This window comes from Mustela putorius, unplaced genomic scaffold (assembly GCF_011764305.1).
Source record: "Mustela putorius furo isolate JIRA1106 unplaced genomic scaffold, ASM1176430v1.1 tig00000813_pilon_pilon_pilon, whole genome shotgun sequence".
Lineage (NCBI taxonomy): Eukaryota > Metazoa > Chordata > Mammalia > Carnivora > Mustelidae > Mustela > Mustela putorius.
In genome coordinates, this window is record NW_025421485.1 from 10,251,752 (window position 1) to 10,264,737 (window position 12,986).

At 59.2% G+C, this 12,986-nt stretch overlaps 1 protein-coding gene across 5 annotated transcripts in view; it reads right to left on the minus strand.

Moving 5' to 3' along the window:
* LOC101670087 (collectin-11) overlaps positions 1 to 7,979 on the minus strand; it is a 69,348-nt gene extending 61,369 nt beyond the window's left edge. For 2 of the 5 annotated variants that reach the window (XM_045084920.1, XM_013052881.2), the window contains exons 1-2: positions 7,213 to 7,574; positions 3,295 to 3,438 (exon numbers count right to left, since the gene is read on the minus strand). In XM_045084920.1, coding sequence (XP_044940855.1) covers positions 3,295 to 3,412 — 118 coding nt within the window. In that variant the 5' untranslated portion in view covers positions 3,413 to 3,438; positions 7,213 to 7,574. Of the gene's footprint in view, positions 1 to 3,294; positions 3,439 to 5,617; positions 6,051 to 7,212 lie in introns of those variants that run through there. The other 3 variants (XM_045084919.1, XM_013052883.2, XM_013052882.2) reach the window with 3 other exon arrangements.
* Positions 7,980 to 12,986: the final 5,007 nt, after the last annotated feature.

Below are 12,986 nucleotides of genomic sequence, written 5' to 3' on the forward strand. Positions count from 1 at the left end.
GTCACCGCCTGCGGGACAGCACCGGCTCCCGCGTGCCAGCTCCCCCACTGAGCAGGAACCCCGGGAAGCCCGAGAGCACACCCCGCCAGCTCGGGGTCTCCCAGCGCACCCCGGAGCGGCCCTGACCACAAAGGCGCTCTGTCTGCACTTGTAGGAAATGTACACCAAGCACGCCGCCAGCTTTTCTTTTGTGGAGGAAGAGGAGCCCCAGAGGCTGCCTGCTGTGTTCCCCGACATGTGCATGCAGCGAGCTCGCCCCACCACGGGAGGCAGGACCGCGTGCACCCCACGGAGGAGGAGCCAGGCCCGGAGAAGGAGGCAGCAGGTCTCGACCACCCCTCCCTAGTGCATCCAAGCCTTCACGGGGAAGGACTGAGATCACCAGACCGCCAGTGAACCAACGCTGCGCACCCAGCTCCGCACTCCTCCCAGAGAGAAAGCAGTGAGGACACAGGCCTCAGGACGGTCGCGGGCTCCCCGGCTGCCCCCACGCCCCTGCTGCTGCAGGTCGCATGGAGTGTGGCACCTGCGTGTGTAGCAAGGCTCCGAGGACGGAAAGTCCCTGGGCAGCACCAAGTGCTACCTTGAGCCCACAAGTCCTCTTCCTAAGGCGGGAGAGAGGACTACTATATCATGAAAAACTTTCTAAGAGCGTGACCTCTCATGGGTCTCATCTCAGATCATCAGAAAGTCCCTCGAACACTGTTCTCCCCAAGATTCTGCATCACAGTCTCGCCCAGTGCTGGGGAGCAGGGGTGGTCCCTGGGAGGGGGGCGTCCAGAGCTCAGAGGCAGAGAGCCTCCCGAGCCCCTGGTTGGGTAAGCCCCCCAACCCCGAGGACAGGGTGCACTGCACCCTAGAAGACAGGGGCTGCGCCCTATCCGTGGTCTCAGGGACATTCAGAGCTGCGGCCCCGCTGATGAGAACCTCAGGACCGTATTGCTCTAAGCCTCTCCCTGCAGACTCGCGCGCACGCCGTACTGTGCGCCCGGGGAGCCCAATGTCCTCTTCCCACAGCCTTTCCTTTAGCAGGCAGTGATCTGGCACCAATGACCGTGTGACATTCTATGTGACAAGTTATGTCTCTACCCGGAGAGGCTAACATTTGAAGTGTCCAGCTCATTCTTCATCATTGGCAACCTGTTCCCTCCTCCCTCCCACGTGCAAAGCACACGTGGCTAGTACTCACTTCTAGCTCGTCTCCCTGCCAGTCTCAAGAAGGTCTAAGCACAAAGCTGTTGCCTCGATGGCATTTGGGTCATTCTTGACCCAACAAGGAAGACATCAGGTACTTGGTGTAGGCACTTGGCCATCTTTGCGGCCGGTTGAGGAAGGGCCGTGGGTGCTCCTGGCTCTCCAGCACCTGCCTCTACAGTGGACGTCCCCCCACAGTGGGAGAGGAAGCAGGCCCCAGCCGCTGGCGTGTCTCAGAGGAGCAAAGTCCCCAAAGGTGTGCGGTCGGTCCCCTGGTTCCTGGGCCAGAACAAGAAACCCCCAGTCCTGGCCTCCACCTCCACCCCCAGAACAGGGACAACGGGAGGTGACGTCACTTCACAAGGCTGCTGTGAATTCACCCGTCATCTGGCGCGTACGCAGCTTCCACCTGTCAGTCACAGCTCAGTGAAGCCGGAGACATGCACAGGACACCCGACTGCGCGGACTTCGGGAGGTCTGGTAAGAAGCTTCTTGGGGCGCCGGGGTGGCTCAGTGGGTTAAGCCTCTGCCTTCAGCTCAGGTCGTGATCTCAGGGTCCTGGGATCGAGTCCCACATCGGGCTCTCTGCTCAGCATTGAGCCTGCTTCCCCCTCTCTCTCTGCCTGCCTCTCTGCCTATTCGTGATCTCTGTCTGTCAAATAAATAAATAAAATCTTTTAAAAAAAAAAAAGCGTCCAACTCTCGATTCTGTCTGGGGTCATGACCTCCGCGTCGGAGATGGAGCTGGGCGCTCAGTGTGGAGTCTGCCTGCAATTCTCTCTCTCCCTCCCCCTCTGCCCCGACCCCCTCCTCGCACGCTGCCTCTCTCTCCAATAAACAAATTGTGGGGAAAAAGCTTCTCTACTGGAACTGTGGCTTTGGTGTGCACAGACTGTGGCCATCGAGACTATGGGGCAACGTTGCTGCTTCATCAGGGCGTCTGGAACGCAGGCTCCACAGCCCAAACCACCCTCCACGGCTTCCACACGACCTGGGGACGAGTCTGCTTCACCTGCTGCAGGACGAGCCCCTGGGCACAGGGTCTGCCTCAGCGTCGTCCTCCAGGGCGCCTACCGCCCGTCCGGCTCACTGAGGCCATCTGCCCCGGCCGCCCTCAGCTGCAGCCTGCCCTCACAAGCCCCGTCTGCCCCCACGACGGTCTGGTCTCCAGAGACTCCCGGCTCTGTCTTGGGGGGCGGTCATTCTCGTCACGGGTCCAAAGCCCCTAAGTGTGAGTCTGCTCCCTCTGTCTCTGCAAGGAGAGCTGACATTCGCGCGGAAGGCCCAGGGTCCTGGCCGGTCCGTGCAGACGGAGCAGGAAGCAAAGGGCAGAAGGGAATTTGGGGAGTGAGTCCTGGGCCGGCCCCGCTGCACCCTGGTGGCTGGCTCCGAGAGCCAGAGGCCCAAGCCTGCCCACCTGATGTGTGTCACGAGCCCTGCGCCTGCTTCAAGGGTTTTTGTAGCGTTTGAGCTGGAGCCCACATGTCCATCCTGCAGTGGACCCTCCACCCTTCTTGGGAATTACAAGATCTGGGAATCTCTTGCCTGTGCTGTGGAGAAACCAGGGTCTTTTCTAAACAAAGATGCTCATTCCCAGGGCCGGTACCCCCAGCCGCCACATCTGCTCGGCAGAGCAGACTCCAACTGGAAGGAAATTACAAGCAAGCCGGCAAGCGAAGAGCTTTTGGGGTTTGTTTGTTTGTTTGTTTGTTTTTTAAAGAAGAAATTAGGAGCTCTCAGGAACCAGTGTCGGAGCACTGGCTTGGAAGCGGTGGGACCCGGTCCGGCAAACTGCCAAATGTCCCTGAGCCTCCAATGTCCTTATCTGCAAAATGGGCCAGATGAGACCATCTCATTCTGAAAGTCATTCGAGGTATGTGTGTGGCACCTGGAACGAATGTTAGTGTCCTTTATGGGGTGCAGATAGGCGGCTAGCTTCAGAATTTCAGAATCCCTTGGCCAAAGGAAGAGTAGACTTTATGTAGTCGACCCAGAGTTTGGCAGATGGGGAAACTGAGGCGCATCTTGCTCAGACCCCGGGCGGCGGCAGCACCAGCGCTCGAGCCTCAGCCACACTCGGGAGGCCGCGGTCAAGGTTACCTTTGAGGCCTGGGACGAGAATATGCAGGGAGCAGGCGTCCTCCGCTGTCTGCTGAGGGTGTCCCCCCGGAAGCAGCCACAGGAAGGCCAGGCCGATCAGAGCCAGACGCTGCTTCATCACGAGCGCTCGGGGGACACAGGCTCCTGCACCAAGGAAGGGGACACAGCGATGAGCGTTCAGACACCGGGGCGTGACCGCATGCAGGCTGGGGCCGGGGTGCTGGTAGATGTCGGGGCCCCTCCCAGCCCTCAGGTCTCTCCCTCGCGGCCCACCTTTGCCTCCCCGTCCCGGCCACGCTGGGACCCCCAACCTGAGCGCAGCTGCCAGATTCTCGCCTCTGCATCTCTGTGGCTGAGACGTCACGCACACAAAGGCACACGTGTGGTCCTAGGACAACTCTGACATGCCGCCCAGAACAGAGGGTAGAGCCCAGCCAGCTCCCCAGGGCAGGCCGGCCCCCCATGGTCCCTGGGCCCAGGACCCCTCCAAACCCCTTGGAGCTGCGCTCTTGGGCTGTGAACGCGCGTCTCGTGTGGCCTCCTAGCACCACCGCGCGCCAGTGTGCTCCTAACTGACCAGTGTCCCGATGGCCCAGCATGGAGCTTTCCGTTGCGGGCTGTGCGCAGAGTCTGAGCAAGCCTATTCCGCTCAGCACTGCTGCGGGGCTCACGGCAGCCCTAGCTCGTCAGTCGTCTGTCCCTGTGACAGCACCCGTCACCAACGGGTGTGGGAGGGAGACGGAGGCCGGGACACACAGGAGGACACAGCTGGCCCTGCGCCCCATGGGGATCAGGTACGCTGACTCTTCCCCAGAGGGCCAGTGAGGAAGTCTTGGGGGCAGCACCCAGAGAGCCACCCCTGAGACTCTGATGTCCACACAGCGCAGGATCTGGGGATGGCCGTGCACCTGGAAGCCCCGGGACCAGGACTCTGGGCTCATCATGTCTCCATCACTGGCTGGTGCCCTCCGCGTGGAGGGGAGGGAGGAGTCCGTGCAAAGAGCAACTACGTGAAACACGGAGAAGTGTGCCGGGGCAAGTGCTCGCCGAGACGGCCGCAGCACTACTGTCTGCACACGGGGAGGGCCCCGCGGCCTGCAGGCCCTCCGGGCCCAGGAAGCCAGAGCCTCTGAGCCGAGAGGTCCTGTGCCCCAGCCACTGCTCCAGCCAGGTTCTCCGTGCGACAGATGCAGGCAGAAGCCGTGTGTGCTCTGTGACACCCTGCAGCGAGGGCCCTGCTCCCCTCGGCGGGGGCACAGGACGCACGGTGTCCCCGACAGGGGACCATAGAAGGCCGGCCGCCCCCAGCACATCGCTCCCGTTTCACAGGCCGGGGAACCAGGGATGAGGGTAGGGGAGTCGGCTGCCCAGAGCGCCCCTCTAGTAGGTGGGGAGGTGGGGTCGGACTGGGGCCTCCTGGCGCACCTGACCTCTCCCTTCTGCTCCTGTCGGCCGTCCGAGCGCCAAGCCCGGGAGCGGGGGCCGCTCACCTCCTTACGCTACGGTGGCAGCTCTCACTGTGCTGTTTCACGCTTGCGAGAGACAAGGAGCCACTATTTACTACCACACGTGGCCACACAAACCTCATTTAGTTCCCAAAACCACCTTGGACCTGGTTCCTCAACGCGATGGTGCCAAGGAGGCTGGAGGCTGGACAGTCAGCCCCCCTCCCAGCCCCCCCACCCAGCCCCCTCCCAGACCCCTCCCAGCCCCCCCCAACCACCCCCCAGCCGGCGCTGGGCCTGCCGCCTTCACTTGCGTGAGGGAGCAACTCTGAGGAGAAGGGAAAGGGGTGAAGGTTTGCCCACGGCCCGCAGGGATGAGCTCTGCCCCTTTCGCTTCCCCCTGCCGCTGGGCCTTGGGTCCCGGGCCGGCGACTTGCCCTGGAAGTGGACCATGAGTGAGCAGCTCCTGCAGCCGGGAAAGGCTCGGACCGCGGGCAGGAGCTTAGCGGGCACTGAGCTGAGGACCGGAAGGCTGCGTGAAGCAGCGAATGAGGGACGGACAGAAGCTCACCACGGCAGCCCCGAGAATTTAAGGTCTCCCCTCCCTGCGACTGCTTTTCCTCGCTGCCCCAGAGCTCCTCGTGCCTCAGGTCCACGCGGGACCGGGGTCAGCGCCTCGGACATGGCCGGTGCGGGACGGGCTCGCGGTGGCTCCGGCCCTGCATTAATGGACCTGGAATTCCTAAGAGCCTGTTTGCGACGCTGTGTCCTTCACCGTGTCGAGCTGAGCTGCTGCTCTAGACGCAAATGTGGGTTCTTTCCAGAATGTAGCTCTTAACAGTGATGATAATGTTAAAAAAAAGTCATGATAAACTTACATTTGGGCTCAAGTCTACAATACTTGCTTCTCGGTGTTTGCGGGGCGGAGGGGGTTAGATATTTCTTAACGTCTCAGGGTCCGAAGCTGATGTGGGAGTTTCGTGTCCGGCTGAGAACAGCTGCGTCCGGGGACAGCCACGCTGCTCAGCACGACCCCCGGCTACCACACACGGTTTCCAGCCACAGCGGTCGCCACCTGGGCCGTGCAGAGCCTGCACAAGGCCCCGGGGGCCACAGCCGGAACCTTCCCCGCAGCCCTACCACCCCCCACCCGCGCCCCACCACTGGCTCCTGCATCTGCGTCTCCTCAAGGCAGCCCTGGTGAGGGGAGAGGGGGGCTCCAACTCTTCCTACTTCCAGCTCTGCCCTGGGAGTCAGGAGAGGAATCCGGTCTGTAAACAGAGAAGCCGCGGCCCCCTGGGCCCTAAGAACCACATCCTGATCCAGCCAGAGCCGGGAGGTTTCCACCCTCCCCCTTGGGTGCAGGAAGCCAGGGTTTCCGAGGGGAAATTCAATTTGGAATTCTTAGTAGAATTTCATTGTGAGAATGAAATTCTCTCTCTCTCTCTCAAATAAGTAAAATCTTTTTTTAAAAAAATAAAGAAATGGACAATGAAAAAAAATGTAGTATAATTTACCAAACTCACAATCCTACCTTTTCACTAAGCTCTGCAGCATGTACAGCCTGAGAACCATCTGGAAGCACCAGGGGCTCCGAGAACAGACACCCCCCACCCTCACCCAGCTGCTTGCTCCCCACGGTGACACGGGGTCTCCCCAGGGCCCAACCAGAGGGCACACACTGAGGAGGAAGAGGCCGTTCCCCCAGCTTTCTGCAAACCGTCTGTCCTCTCACGGCCCCCAGATTTCTCAAAGCCGTGGATGAGCTGGAATCGCGGTGGACGCCCGGGCTCACTCTGCCCGGCAAGGCAAGTGCTTCCCACCAGATCAGAAGTCTGGCTATGCACGTGCCACGGCTTTCCCACTTTGTCTTTTAAGTTCCTAAGCACGACCTAACTTCAGCTGGAAGCCAGCTGGCCAGGGAGGAGGGACCCCGTCACACCACGTCCCACCCGGTTTGGGAGACCAGAAGTCCCTGCTCCGGTCCTGCCTTTGCCCCACTGCTGAGCCCAGAACAGAGCCACGGGCCATGAGCACAGATGACCGCTGCAGCCCACGTGGCCCCAGCCACAGGCCGTGGCCGCCCCCCAGGAGCACGCTCCGGCCACCTTCACACGCTGCCGCAGCCACCTCTCACACAGGGATGGGGATTCGAGAACACACAACCCCACCTCTTGGAACGAGTGCAGAGAGGAAAAGCCTCCTCCTGTGAGTGCCCTCGTGAGCTGGCCCCATGGAGTCTCCAGCATGAGCTCCTGAATTACTCAGACTTAGGAATTCTAGAGTCAGATCCATCGGACAGACCCCATCCGTCGCGGGGACCAAAGAACAGATCCCATGCCCCCCCCACCAGAGTCCTCCCTCTGGCCTCTTCAGGAACCTTGTCTTCCTCATTCAGCGTGTCCCTGTGGACTGGCAGACCTCCCCCCCCCGCTCCCCAGGGCTGCCAGGTCCCCCGGCAGAGCGCCCCTACCTGCAGCGCACGCCAGGCGAAGGGGACGTCCTGACCGTCAGGGACCCGCGAGGACACTGCGCCCGAGAGCCTCATAGCTGCTATTTACAGAGGCCGCTGAGCCCCACAGGCCAGGCGAGCGTGGCCCGGGCCGCCAGGCTTCCCAGCAAATCAGGCTGGGTCTCAGCCTTATCTGCAAAGAGCTTCCTGTTTGCAATACATCCGCGGTCCTGCGGGAGGGTGATGGAGGGTGTGGGAACGCGGGAAGCCACTGCGGGGTCGCGGACCCGCCGGAGATGCCCTTCGGGCTCTTCACCCCAAGCCCCCCAGCCTGACTCTGGCATCTGCTCTGTTCTCTTTCTCTTCTCCTTTTGAAGAAGGAAGCGTGAGTACTGAGCACGCTGGGCGTCAAGGGAAGCAGCGAGGGCGGTCACCCTCAGGTGCCGCATCAGACAGATGAATGTGGCCGCCCCGCTTCCTTCCACTCTCCCTGCAGGGTTTCACTTCAAGGCACTCCCTGCTTGTCTACTGCCTGTCCAGACCTACCCCACGCAAGACCCAAACTCACGGCACTCCCTGATGCTTCACGAAGGCAGAGCAGGGGTCTATGGTGGGCGGTCCGGCTCCTGCCTCTTACGGAGGAAGGCAGGGGACTTCTTAGAGAAAAAGATACACACATACAATTACGACCACAAAAGGCTACATTCAAAGATGCATTTTTATTTAGACTGAAAGACGTCACAACAGATTACGAATTTTGTAAAGATTTTCAAATTCAGGGGCTCCTGGGTGACTCAGTCAGTGAATTGGCTGCCTTTGGCTCACGTCACGATCCCGGCGTCCTGGAATCGAGTCCCGCATCAGGCTACCTGCCCGGGGGTGGGAGGGTGTCTGTTTCTCCCAGTCACTCCCCCACTGCTTGTGCTCTCCTGATGTCTCTCTCTCTCTGACAAATAAATAAATAAAATCTTTTTTTTTTTTTAAGATTTTATTTATTTATTTGACAGACAGAGATCACAAGTAGGCAGAGAGGCCGACGGGGGCAGGGGGAAGCAGGCTCCCCGCTGAGCAGTGAGCCCGATGCGGGGCTCGATCCCAGGACCCTGAGATCATGACCTGAGCTGAAGGCAGAGGCTTTAACCCACTGAGCCACCCAGGTGCCCCAATAAAATCTTTTTTTAAAAAAGCTGTCAAATTCCATATACATCATAAAATCCATGAAAAAGACTGGATTCTTTTTTTAAAGATTTTATTTATTTATTTGACAGACAGAGATCGCAAGTACGCAGAGAGGCAGGCAGAGAGAGAGAGGAGGAAGCAGGCAGGCTTCCCACGGAGCAGAGAGCCCAACTCGGGGCTCGACCCCAGGACCCTGAGATCATGATCTGAGCTGACGGCAGAGGCTTTAACCCACTGAGCCACCCAGGTGCCCCAATAAAATCTTTTTTTAAAAAAGCTGTCAAATTCCATATACATCATAAAATCCATGAAAAAGACTGGATTCTATTTTTAAAGATTTTATTTATTTATTTATTTGACAGACAGAGATCGCAAGTACGCAGAGAAGCAGGCAGAGAGAGAGGAGGAAGCAGGCAGGCTTCCCACGGAGCAGAGAGCCCAACTTGGGGCTCGACCCCAGGACCCTGAGATCATGATCTGAGCTAACGGCAGAGGCTTTAACCCACTGAGCCACCCAGGAACCCTGGATTCTTTATTAAAACCGCCAAATAGGGGTGCCTGGGTGGCTCAGTGGGTTAAAACCTCTGCCTTTGGCTCAGATCATGATCCCAGGGTCCTGGGATCGAGCCCCACATCGGGCTCTCTGCTCCTCAGGGAACCTGCTTATCCCTCTCTCTCTGCCTCTCTGCCTACTTGTGATCTCTGTGTCAAGTAAATAAATAAAATCTTTAAATAAATAAATAAAACCACCAAATAGCATAAATAAATCTGAAAGCTTAGATCCAATGGGCGACTTCCTGGGAAACACACGACCTTCCACAATGGACCCAACATGAAATAGAGGCTTAACAGCCCCTAACAACTAAGGCGGTTGACTTTGTAACAAAAAACTCCCAAGAAAGAAGCTCCAGGCCAGATGACTTCACGGGAGAATTCTACCGAAGTTTTACAGAAAAATTAACACCAACTTTTCACACCTCTTCCAGGAAAAAGAAGCGGGAGGAGCATTTTCCAATTCATTTTATGAAGTTGGTGTGACCCGGAGACCAAAACCAGAAACAGTACAAACACACAAAAAAGTCCACAGAAACTCCTAGAATCCAGAAGGGGCTATGTGGGGCTCAGAGCTCAACATGAACGTTTGGAAACCAGGCATACCTCTACGAGCTGGCAACGGGCACATACACTCCAAAACTTAAAATCACTTATAATCACTCAAAGAAATGCAGTGCCTCGGGGTAAATCTAACAAAACACGTCTGGACCTAAGTGCCAACCAGGAAAATCACAGCAGCCCTAAGACACCGAGTCGCGCTCCCGGACTGGGAGGCTCAGCGCCGGGGGGAGACGCTGATTGTCCCTCGAGTGACCTACAAGCTTAACACAATTCCTGTTCAAATCCCAGAGAGACATTCTGTAGACAGAGACAGGATTATTCTCCAATGTATAGGAAAAGACAAAGGGAGCAGGAGCTAAAACAATTCTCAGATGAAGGATGTAGCAGGAGGAATCAGTCTGCCCAGTGGGACAAACCAGACAACTGCCTGGAGGTTTTTATTATTGAACAGACAATTCCCCACTGTAATCACGCTCTAGTGTAGAGCCCAGTGTATTAACTACGTTCGCGATGCCGTGTGGCCCTACCGTCCGTCTCCATGATGGTCGCACCGTGTGAAACTGAACCTCTGTCCCCATACCGCTGTGTCCCCATGTCCCAATGCATTACAGCCCACCTCAGCCTCCTGGCCGCCTGGCCACGCCTGCTGGACGTCCTATGATCCCGACCATTCTAAGTATCTCGTGTGATCGGAGTCCAACGTGATGGGCTTCTTTCCTGGAGCATCATGTCCTCAAGGTTCCTCCTTGTCACAGCCGGTGTCAGAGCAACTCAACCCACCTCAGTGCAGAGGAACACAGCCCCAGCTCAGCCTCACCCTGGTCCCACTCCCTCCCCAGGACGTGTGACCGGAGATACTGTCACACCGTGGGGTCAGGGGCACGGAGCACCAGCTTCTGGGAACTGCGATGGACTGGAAGGTCCTCACCACAAAGAGTAACCAGGACCCAGCGGGCGAGAGCGCTCACAGGCGGCCCCCATAGACCCAAGCAGGTGACAGTGCTCACACGCGACCTCCATAGCCAGATCACAAGGACGCCTCTGGCTACCCCAGTGCCTCCCACCACAAGGCCCGAGACGCGATGGAAACTGACGGGGCACCGTGTGCTGGGGTGTGCTCCCTCGGCCCATGTGGGACGCCCGCTGGAGGAAGGGCCAGGGCCTGGGTCCCAGCAAGGCCCGCTCAGTCAGCCACGAGCTCAGCCCTCACAAGCAGCCCGCCCAGCCAGCTGCTGGTACTCCGGCTTGAGCTCCAGAGCCGGGGCAGAGGACAGTGCCTGCCCAGATGCCGCCGCTGGGGCACGTGCCAGGTCGGGGCCCACACGGTCTCCCCAGAACCGGGCTTTCTGGAGCGCGGAGAGCCAGCAGCCCACCAGCCTGGCAACACTCTCCTGGGGTCTCACCACCCACCTGGTCACTTCTCTTTTGTGTCCCAAACTGCTCAGGGCTTTTTAAGTGCCCAAACTGAGAATTAGTCTTGGTTACAGAGTAAGTGACAACACTATACTGACCACCTGCTTCAAGGAGGCTGTCAGAACCGTTTGCCATTAGAAATCCTGTGTGCACCTGCCTTACAAGCACGCCCCCAAAGCCCCGAGAAACCAGCGGGCCCTTCTCCCTTCGGGCTGCTCTGGCTCCCAGCCCTCCCTCTGTCCCGCCTTCCCCGCCTTCTCTTGAAAGCCCGAGGTCATGCTGTTGGGCGCAGGCTTTTCCCCCGGAACTCGGGCCCCTCGGGCCGCCTGGCCGCACAGCGGGTCAGAACGAGACTCTGGCTCAGCTCCCGGTGACTGTTTACATTCCCCAGAGATAACGGAGAAATCTGCACAGACAGCCAGACCCGGCCCATCTGTCTCTGGGTGGGAACTCTCCTGAAGGTCACCCAGCCAGGCCTCCACCGCTCCGGATACTCCGTCCTTTAGGACATTAACCTGGGCCACCCCCGCCCCCGCCTGACGGCCTGACGGCTCTGCTTCTCCAGAGCTCCTGAATGTGCAGAGCAGCACGAGGCCCACACCCGGCCCTTGTGGACGTGGTCCCCGGGCGGTCGGGGGTCCAGGCACCATAGCTGCGCTCATCGGAGCTGGAGCCTACCGCGTGGCCGGGAGATGCGGCCTTGGCGTCACCGTGTAGCTCACCAGCGAGACAGTTGTGAATGCCATTCATCAGACGACATCGTGCCGTCCAAGGTCATTACGGCACCCGAAATCACCGGGTCTCAAATGTGAGCGAGCAAAAACCACCCAGAAGACCTCTGAAAGCACCGGCCACTGTGCCACCGCCCCAGACTTTCTGAGCCGGCAGTTGGTAGGGGATCCGGGCACCCCCGATTCTAACAAGTTCCCATGCGATGGGCGATGCTGGGGCTGCTGGACCAGGGACCACTCTGCCAACCGCTGCCTCCCTCACAGGGTGCTGTGAGGCCTGGGGCTGACAGAGTAGGTGGCCCGCCGCAGGGCCCCACGCGCGAGACACCCACGAATCATGTGGTGCTGTCCTGACCTTCTCGCTCCCCACCTGCTCTCCTCGGTCGCCCCACAAGACCACACACTCTTGCTCCAGCACAGGACCCGAAAGCCAACAAATCAGCCCCGGACCAAATGAGGGAAAGACCTGCTGGCCACGGCGCCCGTCTTCACGGCAGCCACGTGGGAGCCGCAAGGAGCCAGCACGTGACCACATGGTCAGGCCCGGCAACGGCCCGAGGTGAGCAGCCCCACAAGGCTTCTTCCTGCGCCGGGGAAGCAGCGTGAAGGTGAACAGCAGGGCCGGCTGTCCCAGCTGGGCACTGCACACGGGGACCCCTGGGCTGCGACCTTCCGTGTGGTTGTGGCCCCTCCCAAGCCGCTCCTGCACACCTTGCTCCGGGGAAGCCTAAGCCAAAGGAATGGCCTCTGTGAGCCAGAGGAAAGCAAGCCCTAGGTGCACCGCTCAGCGACGCAAGTCAAGGCCGTCTAGTTTCCTGGTTGCCGTCCACGTCTGCATCGCCTGCTGGGCAGGGCAGACCTCCGAGGACAGAGGCCCTAACTTACCGGGTCTGCCAGAGGACCTGGCACGGAGCCGGCTTCACAGCCTAAGGGGACCCGAGCCGTACCGTCGTCCTCACCAGGCACTGGCACGCCATTCAACCATGGCTGGATCCGAGGGTGACGGGCGGGCTAGCCGTGAAGTCGATGATCCTGATTACAGCGAAGTCATCAACATATACTGACCGCGAACTACGTCCGGTTGTCTCGGCTCAAAGCCTTTGTCCAAAGTCACATCTTGTCTGAAATACGCCAGTCAGAAACTCACACAGCAATGCCCTCTCTGTGCTCCCCCAAGAGGTGCTTGCCGTAGGCCCCCTGCTCGAATACCACCTCCCAGACCAGTCCCGGCTCGGACACCACATCCCAGACCGTGTCCCTTAAGTGGGCAGGGACTTTAAGAGTTTATCCTTACACAACCCCCTCATGTTACCAAGAGGGCACGGAGGCCCGGGGACGTTAGAAGACTTCAGGAAG